Here is a 19669-nt window from a genome sequence, read left to right on the forward strand (position 1 = left end):
TTTGCACAGCCACATTCCCCAAATCCTGAAACGTCTGTGTACTCTGCTCGTTGAAAAGAGCAAGCGGGATCAATGCATCAGTTTGCACAGCCACATTCCCCAAATCCTGAAACGTCTGTGTACTCTGCTCGTTGAAAAGAGCAAGCGGGCTCAATGCATCTGTTTGCACAGCCACATTCCCCAAATCCTGAAACATTTGTGTACTCTGCTCGTTGAAAAGAGCAAGCGGGCTCAACGCATCTGTTTGCACAGCCAGATCAGCTTTCATCAAAGCGTCCGTTGAGGAGAACCTTAAATTGAGTCTCTTTTCAAGAGAAATTTTTGCCTCACGCATCTGCGCCAAATCCGCTGTCAGGCGACTTCGCTCGGATAAAAGCTGCCGCATCAGCTGTTCCATCTTTGACCCCTTCTCAGAAAGATCCTGTATTGCTGCAGTGTGTATCCGCTCCATTTCAGCCAATTCATTACTCAATCGCTCATTCTCTCGTTGCAGACGCTCCACACAGTCGGTATCCCTCTTTATGTGGAGTGAAGCAATCCCATTTAGAACTCGCTCAACACGACTCGCCGTCCACGCCATGGTCCCCCCACCCCCCGCCCCCACCTCTAGTGTAATGGGAGTGTGACAACGGTGAGGAGACGCAAGTCTACCACAAACCACCAAAAGCGCAATTGAAGAAAGAAAGAAAGTCATTGTGTATGGTTCAGCGGCTTGTAGTACGTACGCTTCGCATAGAAAACAATGGAATAAAACTCACAACCCACCTACACCACTAACAAATCGTCAAGGCCTTCACAGAAGCGGTTGACACCACAGAGAGAATGCAAAACAAAGCGTAAGTAGCTCCCAAACAACAACACACACATAGATACACACGAAAAGAGGGGTTAAAGTGTGAAGACCCACTGAACTTGCTGCTTCGTTAGCAGCTTCCAATAACTACACCAAAGGCTGTGGAATCTGTTTAGCAATACCTCAAACTCTAAAACCCCATAGTGGTGTGCAAAGCCCATGAATTCTGAACACAACCATCGGATGCCGACGGTGACTGGAGCGGCAAACACAGTCGTGCTCTACCAGCACCGCATCGCGCTCCGTTTCTATTCACAACCAGGCCGAAGCAGCAATCCAGTAATGCCACGGGTACGGTCCGCCTTCAAAAAATACCTGATATCATGTTTCTCACTCCAGAGGTGAGTACGGAACCGGGATAGGGGAGCTCCCCAAGGAATGCACAACGGGATAGTCCCCATCATCGCCACATACACGGGGACAGATAAGTGTGTCACATCTCTGCAGAGTTTTCTGTTCTGTAGTCTCGCAGCGACACAATAGCCGCTTGCAGCAGCGACCAAGACGACCTCATAAATGAAGCATATCTGCATCATCTTTTCCTTGCCATCACACTCCCCATCATTCCACATGGGCACGCAGAACGAAGGAAATAATCATGTAATCAAAAGACACCCGCTTCTCCTCTTCAAGCACTTCAAGCCCTCCCCTTACAGACAAACTGATATCCCCTTCCTTATTCCTCTTTCTCACACACACATTAAATACGTGCAGGGACACAAGCAAATAAAGAAAGAGGAACTGAAAGCGAAAACAAAAAAAAAAAAAGATAAAAAACTGCGGAGCCAAAGACGGCGCAATCGCACCCACTGCAGCTTGACGTCCCTTCTGAAAGTCGATTTATCCTCTTCGCTGTTTTTTTTTTCCTCCCAATTTTGTTACTTCACAAATATTACAAGGTTCAAACTTTTTTTTTCTTCAACATACACACAAGCGAGTAAAAAGGAAAGAAAAAGCAAAAACAAAAAAAGCAAGCATGATAAGCACTAAAATAGTGGCAGTCATAAATGCAGTTTGTCCCATACACCCCCGATCAGGTGCACGGATTGCGTCACACCCTCCACGTTGACATCCCACAAAGGGGAGGTGGCGGTGATGCGTGGAAACAAATAATACACGCAAACGAGCACACCCAACTTCTCTCGTGACTTCAGGTCTCTTATTGAGCTTCAGCGTCGCTGCCGCAAAATACACCACTCACCCACACACAATGCTCAAATATTCCTTTGTTCATATATATATATATATATATGTATTATATATATCCTTTTAATTTATTTGTGCTGGCTAAATATGTCTTATTTTACATTCTTTTTTCTTTTTAGTTTTCAGTGTGCTTCTCGTCAGTGCCTTCTTTTTTTTTCCTCTCTCTCTTCCCGTTTATCTCTCCTTTAATTGAATGTTACGTCGCCTCCCTCCGCTTCTTGAGTATACAAGTGCCCCACTCCACACCGGATTATTCCTCTTGTCAACGCGAAGCGGAAATCAGAACTTTGTTCTTTCTTTTTGTTTTCTTCTTCACGCCCTTATTATGTTAATACGCATTCTTTTTTTTTTGTTTTTTGTTTTTTTTCGTTGAGGGCAACACTCCGCCCCCTCCACACACACACGCATAGACTGTACAGCCACGTCAACGCCTGCAGGCCCATTCATGCAGCATTCGAAAATGTTAACAGCATAGTTCTGCTGGTGGGGTGTCACCCATGACGCACTGGCAAACTAGTGGTCATGCTGCGATGACAGCAACTCGTAGCTCTGCCCCATCATGTCCTCCTGGTGGTTGCTATCGTATTCAACAGCAGAAACACGGTCGATACCAGCAGTCCTTTGAACAAGATCATCAAGTTTCCCCTCCAACTTCTTCGCATATGGAGCATTTCTAATGGTGGGCATAAGAGGGCGAACTGCGGAGACAAGTGACTCTGCCTGGGCCGCCGAACATATAGTAAGGGCGGTTTGAAGCACGTAGTTACCGTAATCGTCCTGAATAAGTCGAGAAACAACATTGGGGGAACACATGGTTTCTACGTACATCTCTTGCACAGACTGTGAGGCTCCACGCAACACTTTCTCGATCACATTGGAGCTAAATTTATTCATGCAAAGTTGAACTAAGTGTGGAAGAAATGCAATTGCAATCGTGTCTGTCGTTTTACTGTCCTTAAACTCCAGAACGTACTGAAGAACATAGTTCCCAAAAGGATCCTCAGCTATCTGAAGGCAGCAGCGAATAATCTGGTCCACTAGCGTTGCCTTTTGGGAAGCAGACGCATACTCAAGACAACGCTGGAGCACACAGCATCCCTGCTTGTTCTTTGCAATACAAATGCAGTCTGACCCAATCGCCGCATAAATAAAGTCTTTATCCGCGTAACTGAACCGTTGCAACACCTTCTGAATGACATGATTTCCATGTGCATCCTTTATCAAGCGAACAACATCTTTTGACAGAGCTTCCCGAAGAATATCTATCTCCTCACGTGAGGAAATGGTTTCAACCATTTTCTGCACACTGAATGTTCCATGCGGTGTTAGGGCTATGGATATAAGTTTGGGAGCTGCAACGCGCGCGACATTGTAACGCAGCTCCTGAGGCATAATGTCAAAGAGTTTCTGGATAAGAAAATTGGCATATTGATCTGTCATCAGCTCCGCCACATGTGGGACAATTTCGTTCATAATAACACGGACAATTTCCCCATCCCCGTTTGGTCCTCCTAATAAACGCTGAAGAAATCGACATCCATGTTGATCTTTTGCTATCTCATACACGGAACCCCGCAAGCCTTCCGGAGTAGCGTTGGCATTGCACCCGCGTACAGGTACCTGTGGATGGGGCGGGTTAACGATATGACCATTCCATTCCATGTAATTCGCAGCACCCCTGTCTTTCTCTCTGCTCACAACATCTTCCATCGTCATGAGCATGTGTGGGTTGCTATTCCCAGGAGCATTGACTTTCAGTATCTGTGTGGGTGTCATCCCCCGCTTTCCCATGGGCGATAAAGCAGCATACGACACGGTTGCAGCCACGTTCTTCGGCGACGGCTCAAACGGTGGGGCATCAACTCGCATTATACTTGGCGGAGCAGAAGTTGCGGCTTGAGGCGAACTAAACAGGTTGTTTGATACAGGAAAACTAACAGGTGTGTGAGTACGCGTCCAAGATATTTTTGAGTTATGTTTGTGTTTATTCAGTGGCGTGGGGTCAGTAGGAGTCATGGAGGGTGTGGCGAATACCTGAGAACTTTTCGTGTAGATGCCTATCGGTTTCGCTGTCTTGTCGTCATCAACATTCCACCCGCCTTGAAGAACTCCGGGAGCTTTGACGTCGGTGCTCTTGTACTCATCTTCGTGCACAGTCCACATCGACGGTATGAGCGCGGAACAAGAGCTACGAAGAGGGAACAAACAAACAAACAAACAAAAAAAAAAGGGCGCCAATCAGAATGACCCAGAACAAAACGTCTGCAAAGCTGCGCCACGCTACACAAAAAAAAAGGCCAAAGAGCAACAACTGAAAGCAAACTCACACTCAGAGGACAGAGAATACAAAAAAAAAAAAACTCCAGACAGACAGAGAGGCGGGAAGGAAGAGAGTAAGAGAAAGCTGATGGAGAAAGAGCGGCATTCACCGCGGAAGCACATCCTTCACTTTGTCTCGTTTATAGCCCCAGCGGCAACAGAAGCGGTGAAATCAAAGTTTTCAAGCAACTCGGCAAGCTCTTCGTCATCCCAGGAGGCAGACCCCGAAGGACTTCTGCCCGCAGAGGCTGTTGGACTGTCCAAATAATTTTGTCTGACGATGGAGCTGCCGTGACCCTCAGACGCTACATTTGATGGAAATAGATGATCCTCGACGGCGTGAAAGGTGCAAGCTCTTCGCCATACAAGAGAGTAAGCGTAGGTGCACAACACCGTGAAGGTCGTCACAAAATAACAAACAGGCTCCATGACATCCCAACCGTACACGACAAATGTCAGATACGCTAAAAGTGTCATTTGTGCCCCACTAAGTAAGGACACAATCGCCCAAAAATCACGACGAAATACTATACCATTTTTATCTTTGGTGGAAACAGCAAAGAGTTCTTGGGTGGCGCGTTGCTGCATGTAGGTAGGGGTTCTTCGAGAGAGAGTAGGAAGCTGTAGCCTGTGATATACAGCGTTTACGACATCAGAAGGTCTAATATACACATATTCACCCATTACTATCACCTCCCGCGCCTGTTGAAGCTGCTCCAGGTAGCGCGCCGCCTCAACTGTAGTCATGCGTTCATTAATAGGCGCATAGGGATTTGTCGTGCATAGAGTGAGAAACTCCTGCTTTGTAAAAAACCTTTTTCCACTGCAATCCACCACACATCGTGCCCGCAATTTCTTCTTGAGGCACTGCATGATCATCGATGAATCCCATAATGCTAGTGTCTTTCGAATCATAAGTTTTCTACTACACGAGCAACAAGCACAGATACATACAAAAAACAAACAAACAAACATTAGCACCACAGTGGCCTCCCAGACACGCACGCATGCGTACACACACAAGCACTTTTGTACTTGTGAAGAGGATGCATGCACTTAACAATAAATAATTCTCAACATGTCGACTGTCGCTCAGTTGTTTCCTTTTTCTTTGCCGAACTCGCTTTGATGCGATTTTCTTCCTGCTTTTCCATTCATTCAACGTCTTACCCCCTTTCCTTTTCCTTTCATTTCCTTTCTTTCTGTCATTGCAAGCAACAACATTCTCATAAAAGGGGCGGGAGCAGGTAAAAGAAAGTGACAAATGTTCACCCATCCAAACAACAGACTCCACTCATGACACTAAATCTGGTCCAAGTAGTCCTTCAGTTGCTCCACAGTGAAGATCTCAAACTTTCCCTCACTTACCCGTCCTACCTGCGTGTTCTCTGCCGTCATCGTGCCATCAAAGCCCTCCTTCAAAGTCAAGAGGGCTGTGTGCACGGCATCCTCCATTTCCATTTCATTTGTGTAGCGTTTCTCCAAAAAAGTTTTGGCATCCGTGCTTCCCTTGCCAATTGAGGTGGCCTTCCACGCCCAAAAGGTGCCACTGGGGTCCAACTGATAGAGATGGTTGCCCTGGCAATCGGCCCCAGCGACAAGGAGCGAGCAGCCAAAGGGTCTAACCCCACCAGATTGCGTAAATTCCTGGTAAAGGAAACTTATTTGACGAACAAGTTGGCTAACCGGCATCGGCTCATGGTACGTCAAACGGTACCTTTGACACGCTTTTCGGGCAGCGTCGACAAGCACCCTGCAATCAGGTCCAATTCCACTGTACGTGCAGCCAACGTGGTCATCAAGAACAAATACCTTTTGCACCGTCAATGAGTCAGCAAGAGGAGACGTCGTCTTCTTTTCTGCAGCGATTACTACTCCATCCACCGCCTTGACGCCCAGGGCGGTTGTGCCTTTACCCGCTGCCGTGGTTGCGTACTCAATCTGCACAAGCCTCCCGGAAGGGCTGAAAGTTGTCAGGCCATACGCGGACTCAGCCATAATTCAAACAAAATGAATGCAACCGAAGGACAACAACAACAACAAAATAATAAACGGAATAAAAATATTCGTGAACTCTTGTAATACCCCTTGCGCGTCAAACAAAGTCCAAAGAGAAAGAGAAGGAGAAAGAGGTGGTAGTGTGTCTGTTCAGCTGCAAATTTATAATATCACTGTTACCACTGTTTCTGCAGGCACATTTATCTTCTTGCCAATACTAACAATGAAGACACACAATTCCCCAGTGCAACTCCATCCAAAGAGTGACACGTCCTACTAGCGTACCCATTCCTACAGAGATGTTCATCCCCCATGCCTTGCCAAAACTAAACTAAAAGACATGTGATTTTTTCCTAATCAATATATTCTCTCACTTGTTTGTTTTTGTTTTCTTTCCTTTTCTTCTATTCCCTTCATTTCCTCCCATCTCGTTGAGAGTTTGTCTTCTGCTACCTTTTTCCCCCTTTTTGTTTTGCTTTGCCTCCCAAGTCCTCCTACTCATCATAAATAGGCACCTTGCCTTTCACAAAGACGTCATGAAGGATGGGGGCCTTTTCACGGAAATCTGCGGCATCCGCGTCGTACAGGGGCTCAAAGTCGCGATCCAGCCAGAACTCGTAGGCACCCTTACGATTCGTTTTCACCGGCTGATACAAGGGCTCAAACTCCTTCCATGGCTTTACACCGTAGAGGATAACATGATCAAAGTGTCCTAAGGCACGCTTCTCTTCCCACTTCTCCAGCCACGACTCGTGCATCATTCGCTCGAGATACCAGCGCATTTTCTTGCACATGGAGTGCTCCTCGCCCCAGTTGCCAATGCAGTGAAGCCACTGGTAGTATGCAAGAATACCATTTTTCTGCTTGTTGTGCGTAAAGCAGAACCTTGGGTCATTAAAGTCGGAAAAGTGAGGAACTGCGGGCATCTCCTCCCGCTGGATCTTATAGTTCTTATGGTCAACAAAGGGCATCTTTGACTGCCTCAATTCTTTCACAAAAACTCAATAGACACACCCAAAGAGACGAAACAAAAAAAAACGGGAAAAAGTGCATATTTATACGTATATACTTTGCAATGACGTAAAGTTAGAAATGAATGACGTGTAGCAAAAAAATACCTCATGTTTATGGATGCATGTTTCCAGATATTAGGTGTGTGGAAAATATATTCATAAATAAATGAACAAATCAGTCCAAGAAAGAAACTCAGTGGTTCTCAACGCGACGGAGCTTGGCGTTTCCGTTGATGAGACGTACATCCAGTTCATGAGCCTTGCGCACAATAGCCTTGCGCGACTTGGCACCCACGGTGTGGGAGATGACGCCTGCGTACTTGCGGTTCTGCATGAGCAGCATGTAGAGGTCCTTCACGTTGTTAATGGGGAAGTTCTTGAATCCCGATGGCGTGATGTACTTCGTCTTGCGGTCGCTACCGTAGCCCTTGTTGGGCATGGCCTTCTGTCCCTTGTAGCGGCGGCGCACCGGCGAGTCCTCACCCCGGGGCTTGCGCCAGCTGCTGCTCAGCTGCGGGAAGGCCTCGCACTTGTGGCGCGTGAACTTCTTCGTGCGCTTCTTCACGACGCTCTTCAGGATGACCGGCTTCACCATTCTGAGTCCCTTTGCTGGGCAACGTCGACGGGTGAGTTCAACAAGAATTGAAAAAGCAACGTAAAAAAAAAAAAGTGCAGGGAGAAAGATGAGAACAAAGAAACAATAACAAAAGCAAAAAATCAGGCTGCCAGAACAACCATAATCCCTGCTTTAAATGGAAAACACAAATTACGCCCGTGGAAGTAGCAGCCGCCATTATTAGCACAAACCGATACCTACAAAATACGGCCGGACAAACACCCAAACACGTGCAAACAGGGGACCATGCATGTTATTGGTTCTGTTTCACTGAAGGCTTAGCTCTCTTAGGTGAGGTCAGGAGACGAGCAACTGCTGCACTAGCAGCGGCAAGGACAGACATTCGGTCCATGAATGTAAAGGTGGTGATATCTCCCTTTCGGCAGCGCAGGGCAAACACTATGGCACGTCTACCCTCGTCAGACAACTCGGCTTCCTTCACGGCTGAAGCCAAGGCTAAAAGCCAGTCTTTTTCATCAGTGACAACCTCCACACTCCAACTTTGGTTTGCTAATACGCCATCAACTTGACGCACCAGCTCCTCACAGAAGGGAACCACCCTTGCAGCGCAGCGGCCGCAGGCTTTAAACCTACCCGCCTCCCCAACCTCACCCGCACAAAAGCAGAAGCGACACTCCATATGCAGAGGACACGGAAACCTGGAATCAAATGAGAGGAAGAGGGGGAGAGAGGCGGAACGCCGCAGTCTCTTCATATAGCGTCAGCTGAATATAGCATAATCATTCACTGAGGAGGGCTTGCAACAATTGTTAGCGCATGGATGTCCCCTGACAAAAGTTCATCTTTAAACAAGTCATTTACCATTCTATGCCGCCTAATAAGCGGAATATCTTTGAACGTGTGAGACACAATTGTCACACTGTACTTGCGGTCCTCTTCGCTTATGGCGGTCACCACACATGAGGTGGGCTCTAAACTTGAGCGAATCCGCGCCTCCATTTCTGCCACGGTAACCATTTTATTAATATTATTATTATTACTATTTTCCTTCCCCCTCCTTCGTGCTTTCTTTCTCTAGTCAATGCAATGTCGCTCACTTCGGCAGGGAACAACAAGAAAACACACACACACACACACACACACACACTGAAAGAAAGTGAGATAATAACAATAATTCATTGAATGTGAACAACGCAGCAGCAACATCCGAAAAATAAAGACAACCACCACCATAAGCACCGTCAAACCGCCACTGCCAATCCACTCCGTCAGAGTGCCAGAACACCTCGCGCCACCCCAGCTAGTGCAAAGCAAAAAAAAAAAAAAACGGAGATGCAAGCTACATCTTCTGATAAAGCATTTTTCCAACTCCCTGCAGACGACGTCGACTCTCCCTCCACTCGCGCCGCCGCGTGGCTACGTCTGCGGACCAGGTGAGGCGACTTAGCGCACACTCTAGCAAGATGTCCGTAGACACACGCATCTTCTTGAGTGCACGGCTTTTGCTTCCACAAACTCTCGAAGCTGAAGACTCAGGAGGGGCGGCCGCCACCTGAGGCGTATCACCAAGCAAAACCGGCTCGGGACACTCCACAAAAGAAGCCTCCTCTCGTCGAGGGGAAAATGATGACATGCTGTTTTCTTCTCCCTCCTCTGGCGCATCGATTAAATTCTGCAACTGCTTCGCAGCATCCAAAACATGCGAGAATGCAGACATTGTTGGCACCTCAACTGGCAGCGAAGTAGAATCAGATGGACCAGAGGTATCTGATGTCGGTGACACAACGAAGACCTCACACTCGTCTGACGCATCTGCAATACTCGGTGGAGAGTCACTTGGAGGTAACAAGGATGGAGAACTTCTTCCTTCCTCCTCCGTACTGCCTGGTTTTTCTAACAATTTCGTTTTTTTCGCAGACAAGGCCCTTGCTTGCCGTCCCTGCCGCTGCTGTTTTTCTTTTCGTCTCCTCTCCTTCAAGACATCTTCCAGCCGTACTCGCTCCTCCTCTTCTTTTACTGCCAGCTGTTGTTTTTTTGCCGCGGAAAACAACCGCTCGTGTGCCGTCTGCGCAGACTCCTGCGACCTCCTGCAGTTGTTGATCCTTGGCGCAAACGTTAATTCCTCGTTCGGTGTGGGCGCAAGGGGCGGCGGCGTTAAGTGCCACAGCTGTGCTCCATGTTTTTTTTCGTACTCATCGAGGGCCAAGCCAAAGGCAGTTCTGGAAAAATCCCTTGACAAATCTGCTTGCCGCAGTGCCTCACGTATCTTTTCGGCAACCGCATTCGGTAAAAAGGCATCTTCATGGCGCCTCCGAGTAAAAAACATGTACCACTCGTCTACTCGCCGCCTTCGCGCGCGGAGACTTAACTCCTCCGTTCCGGAAGAAAGTTGAGGTGCAAAACACAATTCTTCCTCATCCATGGAATGCCTACATCGTGTCTTTTCCATCGGCTTAACAAGCCGCCCAACGACATCCTCGCCGTTTACATGCAATGATGCTTGACAACGACCCGCATCCAGCTCTTCCCGCAGCTTATGCAGCGCCAACTGACGCCTTGCCTCGTACATGTAAAGACGATCAATATGCGCCTTAATATCATCTGGAGTGCGCTTAACCAAAGAAATCTGCGGCTTCACCGCCTCCTCTTCCATTCGATACCGACGTCGAGCCGAATCCAAATGTAATCGCTCCTCCACAGGAATCACAGTTGCGCTGTTGCCCCTCACCCGACGCACTATGCGCTCGGAACCTTTGGAAATCGTGGGGATGGGCTGACACTGCCCATCAGCTTCCGGCTTCCATGCCTCAAGAAGAAGATGTTGACAAAGGCGAGTATCATGCTTGGAACACCTAGGGATGTTCCCACGACGTGGAATTGCCTTGGCCCGTTTTGTGATTGTTGGTTGAAACGAATACGCCTTAAACGCATTTTCCCGGGCAGCACGTATGGTGGCCCACTTCTCTTCTAATTTATTTCGTGTTTTAACCCCTCTATAATAAAGTTCTACCAAACAATCTTTGCGTCCCTGGGGCGAGTGCAGAGGATGATGCATAGATCCCCCAACAGGAACACCTGCCGCAACAAGCAAAGGCTCGCTGGCTTTTACAGTCTGATGGTTGCCAGCACAATCTATGGATGTGTTCTCCGGTGGAATAACGACAGGGGCATGGGGTACATGAATAGAGGAAAATCTCTCTCCCTCGTCACCAGAAAACATATAAAAAGTATCATTTCGATCGCAAACTGGTGGTTTCCACTCTTCTCCCTCTACTGCATCTTCCATGTTGTCCAAATGCATATCATCCGCTTTTGTACGAGAAACTGAAACACTCCGGTGAGTCTCGGATGACGACGTGAAAGCAGGATTCTTTAACGGAGAAACCAACATGTCATCATTGTAACAGACTCCTCCCCCTGCAGGGCTACGCTCACTGTTCCCTTCAATCTCCATGTTACTGGAACCACTTTTTCCCGAGGCCGTCTCGAGAGCAAAAAATTTCTTTATATCCATCGCTGGCAGCTGCCTCCGCGTCTCATGAGACTCCATGTCAAGGTCATTTCTGAGATTAGATGATGATAACAACTTAGACTCCAAGGGCAGAATTATTTTAGACATTTTCAGGATCGACGTTCAGCGCACACCCACAAGTGTCTACAAATGCTTCTTTAAAAAAAAAAAAAAAAACGACCCGTATAGCTCAAGAGAGCAAACAAAGTTAAAAGGGGACAGGCAAGACAGGGCAGAAATAAAAAATAGAGAACACAAAATAGGTAGAATTGAAGACCTAAAATCTACAGTTGTTTATATGTGGTCGTTCCCTTCCCACGACCAAACGTATCCCAGTTACACACACACACACACACACACACACACAAAGCAGCGGGCATAGTCATTGTGGCAAAGCTTGATGTATTTTCCCCTTTCGATTATTACGGACTTATCCGTCACAATGTTACCTCCCCCTCAACGCCCTCAGTGACTGTTGTCACGGGCACTTCCTTCGGCTCAGGTGGAGCAGAGTCTACAGTGTCCGTTGGAACTCCGGGAGGCGAAAGAAGTGGGTCATTGGGTTGCACATCAATATCCTGTTGAGGGTCTGGCACATTATCCGCAACACTAGTGACAGTCTCACACGGTTCCTTCTGGCTGCTTGCCACGTCCTGCGCCTTGTCAAGTTCTTCTTGGAGAGTTTTAACCCTCAATTCCAGTTTTTCGTTCTTCCTCAAAGAGTTGTTAAGCTGCGCTCGTAGCTTGCCACATGTAAGTGAAAGCTCTGCTTTGCTCTTCTTTTCCTTTTCCAGAGCCTCTTGGGTTTCTTTCAATTCCGTCTGAAGGTCCCGGGCATCTCCTTCAGTTGTCTCAGCAGGCGTGTTTGCCGCCGCTGTCGGCGTGGTGGCGGGCAGCGGTGGGAGTGTTGCAGGTGGGCTGGCTGCCACGCTGCGGAAAGGGGATACCGGATACCCCGCTTCCCTGTTGGATGACGCATGCTCTTCGTCCCTCTTGCCCCGCCGCCGCACTTCACCTCGCGCTCCCTGATTGGCGCTCTCATCTTTGCGTCGAATTTCATACGGGGAGTAAGTTTGAAATGCCTTAAAGGCGCCAATGCCACCAAGTAATGCAGCGCCCACACCAATAACAACATCCCTCCAGTCGATTCCCTTTGACTCTTGAGGCATGGGGGGAAAAGGTGGTGGCTGTGGTGCATAAAGCGGTCCAGCGTAGGTTGGCATGGGATTCTGCCGCAGCGCATAGCCTGCCTCGCTTCCCCCATTCCCTGACGCTGGAGCTGAGTTTACTACCGCCGGCCTAGTCCGCCCAAACGATGGGGCATGCATTGCCTTTTTGATTTCATCCAGTGAGGTTGTTTGCCCTGCCTTCTCAAAGGCCTCGCAGATCTCCTCTGCGGTGAGGCCCTTCGTCTTTAAAAACTTTATCTTATTTGCTGCTGGCGTGAACTTCACACGAGAGTCGTGAAGAAACTGCACAGCGCTTGAAACGCGTTTACTTTTTTCTGATTCACCGCAATTCATCGGTTGCTGGGCCCCATCATCTTTTGCTGTGTCGGTGTTTAGTGTATTAATCATCAATGCGTTCGAGAGCTCTCTTCCCTAAAGTGTGTAAAAAGCAGAGGTCGTGTAGCAAAGGAATTTCATGCGGCCGGTCGAGCATATGCCCACAGCAAGAGTAAGAATATTTTAAGCACAACAGCAGCACACACGCACACATGTGTACAAAGAAGAAAACAAGAACTATTCAGAGAAAAACAAAACGAGCATAAAATTCAACAAAAATGTCCATCTCATTTCATATTGGGGCATCGTGCAGTAAAAGTAAGAAAAAAAAAAACAGAAGCCGGAAAAAAAGGAGAACATGACCAATGAAGAGCGTGCGCCACCGTTACTCTTCCTTGAGACGTTCAATGATTCGTTGAATTCGCTCCTGATCATATATGTCCAACTTTCCCGTGGAGACAGAGACAATAGCAATTTCAATGTTGCTTTTGGTCAGCTCCTCTTCCATCACTTGTTTCAAGATCTGCACTGCCAGATTTTCGGCCTCCTCAACAGTCATATTGCGGTGATAGCGTTCATTAAAAACAGTTTGGGCAGCTTCAGCACCAGCACCAATTGCTTGCGCATCGTAGCGGGTGTAAGTGCCGCTAGGGTCCGTTTGCCAAAGCTGGGGACCGTTTTCATCGACACCGGCAATGAGGAGGGAAACGCCAAATGGCCTGGACATCAACTTCTTGCCTCCCCCACCTTCACCAAACCGGATCGATAAATCACATGTGGCCAACGCGCACGATTCAACGCGCATTGGCTCGTCATAAGTGAAACGGTGATTCTGCGCTTCCACACGAGCATGCTCGACCAGAATTCGCGCATCCGCCACCATGCCGCTCAGTACCGTACCCATGTGGTAGTCGATCTCTAAAATCTTGTTCATACTGGAAGGATCAACCAATACAGAGGGCACCCGCTTTTCCGCGGCAATAATAACCGCATCAGGGGTTTGGATGCCAAGACTCGTGCTTCCCAGCTTGATGGCCTCGATCGCGTACTCAATCTGGAAGATTCGTCCCTCGGGGCTGAAGGTATTCACACCCCTGTCATACTCTGTTTTGGAAGAAAACATTGGTAATCTTACTGCAAAGACGCAAGTGGACAGAAACAAAAAACATATAAAAACATAACACTGCAGACATGAGTTGATGACACACTCAAGACGTGCCACAAAGTTTTATTCCCTTTCGGAGAAGTCAATAGACGTCTCGCCTTCCCCTTTTTCTTCAGGGTGGCTGCACCGTTGTGTAAGAGCAGCAACAGATAAAGCAAATAATTAAAAAAAGAAAAGTAAATAAAATTATTTGCCTTACTTGAGCTCACGAAGGCGACGAACCGTGGAGCGGACAGTGCTGTTGTTCGGTGTGCTCAACGTGTAGGCGCCCCCCGCCATGGTCTTGCTGCAGCCGTCGCAGCGCCAAATGCCCACAGCCTTACGGCGAAAGGCAAACTTACCGCAGAAGGAGCAGAAGTGCTTCGCGTGCTGCGACACCTCAAGCTTCTTGGCGCGCTTACGTGGGTTGGCGCCATAGCGGGCTCCATAGCGTCCCATGACGCCCATCTTAACGGTACGTTTTGCCATAATGACTTGCAAGCGGCTAAAGAAAGACAATCACGTGGAAAAATAAAAAAAGATTTGGGTGTATACATATATATATATATATATTAGTCTGGATTGACGCAGCCAGCAACTGGACAGAGAATACAACAACCACATGGAGCAGAAATGTATACGTACATATACATTCATATGCATAGACCAAGGAAAAAGAGAGTGAAATAAAGAATGAAAAGAACAAAAAATGATAAAGATCATCTGTTCTACGCCGAGATCCATTGATGCCGCAACCGTGACAAAACACACCTGACCAAGCGGCTCGACACCCAGAGTGCGTTTGGGTACACGAAAAAAAAGAGATAAATACCCCCTATTGTGTCCATGTCATCATGCTGGATGTTGAGCACCCCTACACAGAAGTGAAACACAGCCCATGAAGCGAGTGTACCCAGCAATAGCGTAAGGGGCCTCTGAAATTTCACGTGAAGAAAAGCAAGCTGCACAGAAACTCCAGAACCGACAAGAAGACCTGCCCCAGGCTGAAGCATTATAAGAAGACACAACATGATGGCATTTACTGTCAACCAAGACAAGTCCCAACTACACGCGCTCCACGCAATCACAAACAAGCCGCTACACAAAACCATTCCCCAATGTCCAAACAACTTGGTTGCATTTAAGGCAAGAAAAGGTGCCACCAAAATCAACGCAACGCATGGAGAGAGAGACAGACCCTCCACCTCATAAATGGAATATCCCACTGAGAGCAGTGATGCCACAAGCAAAATAATACCAAACTGTGCAATATCATACTCCACATACTCAGTGGCACTCAGAGGCACCCATACAGATGTAGAGTGGTGAAAGCGTTCGTCCAGATAACTCAATGTCCCAATAAGTTGATCATGTAGTGCGGCAACGCGGTATGCAACTGAAGCGTCATATAACCCATTAGATTTGTCCGTTCCAATAGCCAACAAACTTATGCCATGTGTCCTAAACGAATACCATGGTTGAGGTCGTTGCGGAGCAAGTAAAGCTGTTTGTAGTGCAGCAAAATAATGTTCATACTTTGAACGTGTCGCAGAATATGAAATGTGCGGATGCTGGCAAAGAAGATCCACGTGCAAAAACCACTCTTGGGCTATCGTGACCGCGACATTCAAGAGATCCTGATTGGGTTGCATTCCATTCTTACCATACACACCAAAGCACAGGTTATGTGTATTTAAAGAGGAAACATTGATAAACAGAGCTGCACGAACAAAGGTGTCAGGGATAGGCCAATGTGACGTACTTTCATTGACAAAGTAAATATGTGTATCACAGGCCATATTCTCTCTCCTTTGTAGAGCAAGTATTATAAGGTTTGCCAGTATCACTGATGACCTCTCTGCAGCATTGACGTAAACGGCAATAGTTTCCGACCCCACAGAACGGTGGCCGCGAACAACACGGTGATACTGGTGTATCGTGGCATCGCGATGGGTCACGTCCGAGCTCGTAATCAAGATCGGAATTCTCCCAATATTGACGGCACTTTCATCAACAAAGTTGTGCCTCGGTTTTACCGCTGGAAGGGCAACAATCAGAAACAACCCAGCGAGCAGCAGAAATGGGGCAGCATTGGCGGCGTGATGCCTCATTTCACGCATAATACGGTCCCGTAGCATTTGCGACAGCAACTACAAGGGAGGGGGAAAACAAAAACAAGGACATCAGCAGCAGCGGCAACAACAACAACACAAAATAAAAAAAAAATGCACAACGCCACCATCAATTAAAATACAGGAGGCAGCAAACAACACAAGAACACAATCAGAGCGGACTGAAACAGCACACAGACAGAAAGACAGACAAATAAAATAAATACAAACAAAAACAAAGTGACACCATAGGCATTCACCATCCTTTTTCTTCTTCATCCTCCTCTTTTTGTTTTCTTCTATTGTTGTTCCGCGTTTTACTCCACCAGGTCCTAAAATTACTGTTACCCCTTAAACACCTCCTACTGGCAAGCGCCATAATTCACCTTGTTGGCTGTATTGTTCATGAGAAGCGCAATAATGAGTCCGTACAGCCCCAGTGCTTCAGCAAAAATAAGCATAAGAATCATGGCCACAAAAATCTTTTCTTGTTTACCGTAAGCACGAACCGACGCGTCACCTGCGATACCAATGGAAAGACCTGCAGCTAGCGAGGACAAACCTGCGGCCAGTCCGGCACCAAAGTGAAGGTAACCAGAAAATGCAGAGTACGACTGCGTCTCCGTCTTGATATTGTTGTTAATGATCACGGAAACAATCAGGCCATAGATGCCAAGAATACCTGCCATGACAACGGGCACGATACCACGCATGATCCGCTCAGCATGAAGGATGCCAAGGTGAGCCACGCCGACACCAGACTTCGCTGTCCCGTAGGCCGAGCCCAGATTTGCAAAAATCAATGCGGAGGCGCAACCCATCGAACCAAAGAAAGCGGCTGATTGGGGGTACACTTCAGCACAAGATACGACCCCAGAGGCAACGGCCCCAGTGGCGATAACGGCAACCATAGCCCCGGCCAATACGGCGGCGTTTTTAAAACTCATTTTTCCTGTAAGATTTTACGAGCAAAATAAAATGGCTGCACAAAAAAAAAAAAAAAGAGACCAACAAAGTGGAGCTAACCGTTTGAAACGTTATGGAGAAACACAAAAAAAGCAACATAATTCCACACGCTTAAACGAGCATATATATACAGTGAGTGGTAATAAAAGAAAGAAACATGAAATAAAAACAAAACACAAAGTGCCCAAAAAAAAAGACCTTACTTTTTCCCCTTGAAGACAGTGACCTCCGTCTTTTGAGCGGCAGCCTTATGCGCATGCAGACGGGCAGTTTTGCGCTGACGAGCGGCACGACGACGGATACCAATCAGTCGCAAATATTCCCGACGTTCTTGTGCTGACTGACGCACCTTCTCTACTGCTAGCTTGGCTTTCTTGGCGCGGCGAGCTCTGATCGTGGACGTGATGAGACGCTGAATCTTTGGTGCCTTAAACCTGTCCTTCTTACCCTCCTTTGACACCTTGCGGCGAACAACGTACTTACGGACATCGTCATCGCGGGAGAGGCCAAAGAGCTTACGAATGTTGTTCGCACGCTTAGGCCCCAGACGACGCGGAAGAGAAGTGTCTGTCACGCCCTCAATTGGCTGCATACCGGTTTTCTCCACAGTGACGTTAAGAACGGCAATATCGTTGGCCAATACGCATCCACGAAGAGACTTGCGACGGCGCTCACCTTGGTACCCGCGAAAGGTGTTGAAGCCAACGGCGCCACGTTTAACAAGGAGGGAAACGCGGCTGGAAGCCATCACACCCTGCACCATGGGGAATCCATCTTTGTCAGACCCGCCGCGAAGCTTAAACGTGTAGCCCTTAAACTCATCGCCAAAAATTTCACCATTAACCTCGTTGCCCAGGCGGTAATCGTTCAGGTTAATGCGGCGGAGAACCTCGTCGGTCACATCAAACTGCTTTACAGTGCCATTCCGCGGGTAGGCGATGTTAAGCTTCATTTGGGACACTCCTTTAGGTGCGAGCAGAAGGAGCGGGGGCAGCAAGAACAAACAAAAGAAAAGAAAAACAGCCGCCAGAAGAAACCAGTCAGATAACACACGGCAGGAAACACCAGCAAGTGCAGAAATAGACATATGTATCTTGCAAACCAACGGTAGCCAATAAATGCTCAAAACGCAAAACAATAATAATAAATAAATAAAGCCCAAACCTCCACACAAAAACATGCCAAAGTAATAAAAACAGAAACGCTCTGGCACTGTCTTCCAGCGCCACCTACCTAAGTCTCGCTTCCACTAAATTTATCCACACCTACTGAAACACCTCTTCGTATCCTACTTCATTTTCGACCCTTCCCAGAAGTTGGTGCGCTGAACACCCCTTGCGGCGTTCCCCTCCAAAGAGCTCATGGCTGAGAGAATCTCAATCAAAGCCGCAGTAATGCCAGACTGTCGAGTCTTGTTGTACAAGGAGCTTGTTCGCTGCTTCAAGCTGCTGATGTTTGTCAACTGACCTTCAACTGCCACCAGCCTTGCAGCTTGCTCCGAGAGCTCGTTTTCTGCTACAGCGTTAAGAATTGCAAGCGACGCATGAAAGTCGTAGAAATCTCGGATAAACTGCTCCTCCTCATTTTGCACGGCGTTGGCAAAAAGGTAGCGGCTCTTTTGATTGTCAGTACTAGCGGCGTCAGCGATGTCCTCCTTCCATGTTTCATAAGAAGGAATATTATACACGGCATGTTTCTGGACCCCTGCAGAGACAAAGCGATGAAAAATAATCTGAAAACGGTCCGCCTCCGGTGCAACGTTGAGGGCGTTTTCAAAAATAAATGTCGCATATGCAAAATGCATTGGTTCCTTCATATCATTGGCAATTCCATATTTAAACTCTGTGGGGTAAAGTTTTGAAAAGGAATCAATTCCCCGCTTTCCAATGGGCATCAGCAGCATCTTGTTTGACATAACAAGGTCAATACAACGAACAGTATTGCTGTTCAAAGCTCCACAGGAGCCTCGATTCGTGGTAATAGGAATATAAACAATAGAGTTCTTTGCGGAGGCTACGGCGTCTCTCTCGGCGAGCTCAGGCTTACTGAAAGCCTTTTCTGTATAGCGAAGTGTAAAGTCCCGAGTCTTAACACGACTTTGAGCAGTCCGATATTTGGCGAGGGTAACCATTTTAATCGTTTTTACAATCGAATAAAAACGATTGTACCCCTCAAGTTTATCCTTGTAAAGGCGGAGCTTTCCTGACATGGTTCCTTTTTTATTATTCTTATTTCTCTCTCTCTCTCTTCCTTGTCACTTTTGCTGTTTCCTTCCCAGTGGCAATGTATGCAAGGCAGAAGACCGAGGGATCAAAGACAAATCCGTCTCAACCCCCCAAACGCAAAACAGAAAGTAAAATTAAATCGCACAGAAACAAACAAACAAACAAACAAAAAAACCGCAGAATTGCCAAAGTTATATATATATATATATATATATATATATATATATATATGTCTACGACG

General features: G+C 47.3%; 15 protein-coding genes across 15 annotated transcripts, besides 18 other annotated features; all 15 read right to left on the bottom strand.

Moving 5' to 3' along the window:
• On the bottom strand, positions 1 to 580 carry TraAM80_06710 (uncharacterized protein; the record flags this gene model as incomplete). Its single annotated transcript, XM_029383542.1, has 1 exon — positions 1 to 580. A coding segment is annotated over one exon (580 nt), but the record flags the coding sequence as incomplete, so codon positions are not given.
• A 521-nt stretch (positions 581 to 1101) lies between these two features.
• Positions 1102 to 1425, bottom strand: TraAM80_06711 (uncharacterized protein; the record flags this gene model as incomplete). Its single annotated transcript, XM_029383543.1, has 1 exon — positions 1102 to 1425. The coding sequence occupies one exon, from the start codon at positions 1423 to 1425 to the stop codon at positions 1102 to 1104; it is 324 nt and encodes a 107-aa protein (XP_029236577.1).
• Positions 1426 to 1569: 144 nt separating this feature from the next.
• Positions 1570 to 1629: a sequence feature (A-rich).
• Positions 1604 to 1630: a microsatellite.
• Positions 1631 to 2085: 455 nt separating this feature from the next.
• Positions 2086 to 2118: a microsatellite.
• A 279-nt stretch (positions 2119 to 2397) lies between these two features.
• Positions 2398 to 2426: a microsatellite.
• Positions 2427 to 2572: 146 nt separating this feature from the next.
• Positions 2573 to 4222, bottom strand: TraAM80_06712 (pumilio protein 3; the record flags this gene model as incomplete). The annotated part of the gene is made up of 1 exon (XM_029383544.1): positions 2573 to 4222. One exon carries the CDS (start codon positions 4220 to 4222, stop codon positions 2573 to 2575), a length of 1650 nt encoding a protein of 549 aa, XP_029236578.1.
• A 37-nt stretch (positions 4223 to 4259) lies between these two features.
• Positions 4260 to 4288: a microsatellite.
• Positions 4289 to 4504: 216 nt separating this feature from the next.
• TraAM80_06713 (uncharacterized protein) lies at positions 4505 to 5293 on the bottom strand (the record flags this gene model as incomplete). The annotated part of the gene is made up of 1 exon (XM_029383545.1): positions 4505 to 5293. One exon carries the CDS (start codon positions 5291 to 5293, stop codon positions 4505 to 4507), a length of 789 nt encoding a protein of 262 aa, XP_029236579.1.
• A 20-nt stretch (positions 5294 to 5313) lies between these two features.
• Positions 5314 to 5352: a microsatellite.
• A 198-nt stretch (positions 5353 to 5550) lies between these two features.
• Positions 5551 to 5581: a microsatellite.
• Positions 5582 to 5680: 99 nt separating this feature from the next.
• TraAM80_06714 (putative proteasome alpha 2 subunit) lies at positions 5681 to 6376 on the bottom strand (the record flags this gene model as incomplete). Its single annotated transcript, XM_029383546.1, has 1 exon — positions 5681 to 6376. One exon carries the CDS (start codon positions 6374 to 6376, stop codon positions 5681 to 5683), a length of 696 nt encoding a protein of 231 aa, XP_029236580.1.
• Positions 6377 to 6405: 29 nt separating this feature from the next.
• Positions 6406 to 6429: a microsatellite.
• Positions 6430 to 6750: 321 nt separating this feature from the next.
• Positions 6751 to 6796: a microsatellite.
• Positions 6797 to 6870: 74 nt separating this feature from the next.
• Positions 6871 to 7347, bottom strand: TraAM80_06715 (cytochrome C oxidase subunit VI; the record flags this gene model as incomplete). Its single annotated transcript, XM_029383547.1, has 1 exon — positions 6871 to 7347. The coding sequence occupies one exon, from the start codon at positions 7345 to 7347 to the stop codon at positions 6871 to 6873; it is 477 nt and encodes a 158-aa protein (XP_029236581.1).
• A 235-nt stretch (positions 7348 to 7582) lies between these two features.
• Positions 7583 to 7984, bottom strand: TraAM80_06716 (60S ribosomal protein L32; the record flags this gene model as incomplete). Its single annotated transcript, XM_029383548.1, has 1 exon — positions 7583 to 7984. One exon carries the CDS (start codon positions 7982 to 7984, stop codon positions 7583 to 7585), a length of 402 nt encoding a protein of 133 aa, XP_029236582.1.
• A 274-nt stretch (positions 7985 to 8258) lies between these two features.
• TraAM80_06717 (uncharacterized protein) lies at positions 8259 to 8645 on the bottom strand (the record flags this gene model as incomplete). The annotated part of the gene is made up of 1 exon (XM_029383549.1): positions 8259 to 8645. One exon carries the CDS (start codon positions 8643 to 8645, stop codon positions 8259 to 8261), a length of 387 nt encoding a protein of 128 aa, XP_029236583.1.
• Positions 8646 to 8981: 336 nt separating this feature from the next.
• Positions 8982 to 9010: a microsatellite.
• A 75-nt stretch (positions 9011 to 9085) lies between these two features.
• Positions 9086 to 9113: a microsatellite.
• A 192-nt stretch (positions 9114 to 9305) lies between these two features.
• Positions 9306 to 11585, bottom strand: TraAM80_06718 (uncharacterized protein; the record flags this gene model as incomplete). The annotated part of the gene is made up of 1 exon (XM_029383550.1): positions 9306 to 11585. The coding sequence occupies one exon, from the start codon at positions 11583 to 11585 to the stop codon at positions 9306 to 9308; it is 2280 nt and encodes a 759-aa protein (XP_029236584.1).
• A 52-nt stretch (positions 11586 to 11637) lies between these two features.
• Positions 11638 to 11654: a microsatellite.
• A 161-nt stretch (positions 11655 to 11815) lies between these two features.
• Positions 11816 to 11844: a microsatellite.
• Positions 11845 to 11914: 70 nt separating this feature from the next.
• On the bottom strand, positions 11915 to 13054 carry TraAM80_06719 (peroxin 14; the record flags this gene model as incomplete). The annotated part of the gene is made up of 1 exon (XM_029383551.1): positions 11915 to 13054. One exon carries the CDS (start codon positions 13052 to 13054, stop codon positions 11915 to 11917), a length of 1140 nt encoding a protein of 379 aa, XP_029236585.1.
• Positions 13055 to 13367: 313 nt separating this feature from the next.
• On the bottom strand, positions 13368 to 14105 carry TraAM80_06720 (proteasome alpha 5 subunit; the record flags this gene model as incomplete). The annotated part of the gene is made up of 1 exon (XM_029383552.1): positions 13368 to 14105. The coding sequence occupies one exon, from the start codon at positions 14103 to 14105 to the stop codon at positions 13368 to 13370; it is 738 nt and encodes a 245-aa protein (XP_029236586.1).
• Positions 14106 to 14676: 571 nt separating this feature from the next.
• Positions 14677 to 14699: a microsatellite.
• Positions 14700 to 14854: 155 nt separating this feature from the next.
• TraAM80_06721 (putative GPI transamidase component GAA1) lies at positions 14855 to 16264 on the bottom strand (the record flags this gene model as incomplete). The annotated part of the gene is made up of 1 exon (XM_029383553.1): positions 14855 to 16264. One exon carries the CDS (start codon positions 16262 to 16264, stop codon positions 14855 to 14857), a length of 1410 nt encoding a protein of 469 aa, XP_029236587.1.
• Positions 16265 to 16293: 29 nt separating this feature from the next.
• Positions 16294 to 16409: a microsatellite.
• A 92-nt stretch (positions 16410 to 16501) lies between these two features.
• Positions 16502 to 16538: a microsatellite.
• A 61-nt stretch (positions 16539 to 16599) lies between these two features.
• TraAM80_06722 (vacuolar ATP synthase) lies at positions 16600 to 17184 on the bottom strand (the record flags this gene model as incomplete). Its single annotated transcript, XM_029383554.1, has 1 exon — positions 16600 to 17184. One exon carries the CDS (start codon positions 17182 to 17184, stop codon positions 16600 to 16602), a length of 585 nt encoding a protein of 194 aa, XP_029236588.1.
• A 218-nt stretch (positions 17185 to 17402) lies between these two features.
• On the bottom strand, positions 17403 to 18155 carry TraAM80_06723 (40S ribosomal protein S6; the record flags this gene model as incomplete). The annotated part of the gene is made up of 1 exon (XM_029383555.1): positions 17403 to 18155. The coding sequence occupies one exon, from the start codon at positions 18153 to 18155 to the stop codon at positions 17403 to 17405; it is 753 nt and encodes a 250-aa protein (XP_029236589.1).
• A 336-nt stretch (positions 18156 to 18491) lies between these two features.
• On the bottom strand, positions 18492 to 19412 carry TraAM80_06724 (ATP synthase F1 subunit gamma protein; the record flags this gene model as incomplete). Its single annotated transcript, XM_029383556.1, has 1 exon — positions 18492 to 19412. The coding sequence occupies one exon, from the start codon at positions 19410 to 19412 to the stop codon at positions 18492 to 18494; it is 921 nt and encodes a 306-aa protein (XP_029236590.1).
• Positions 19413 to 19575: 163 nt separating this feature from the next.
• Positions 19576 to 19603: a microsatellite.
• A 17-nt stretch (positions 19604 to 19620) lies between these two features.
• Positions 19621 to 19659: a microsatellite.
• Positions 19660 to 19669: the final 10 nt, after the last annotated feature.

This window comes from Trypanosoma rangeli (genome assembly GCF_003719475.1).
Source record: "Trypanosoma rangeli strain AM80 chromosome Unknown Tra_15.4_contig_00254, whole genome shotgun sequence".
Classification (NCBI taxonomy): Eukaryota; Euglenozoa; class Kinetoplastea; order Trypanosomatida; family Trypanosomatidae; genus Trypanosoma; species Trypanosoma rangeli.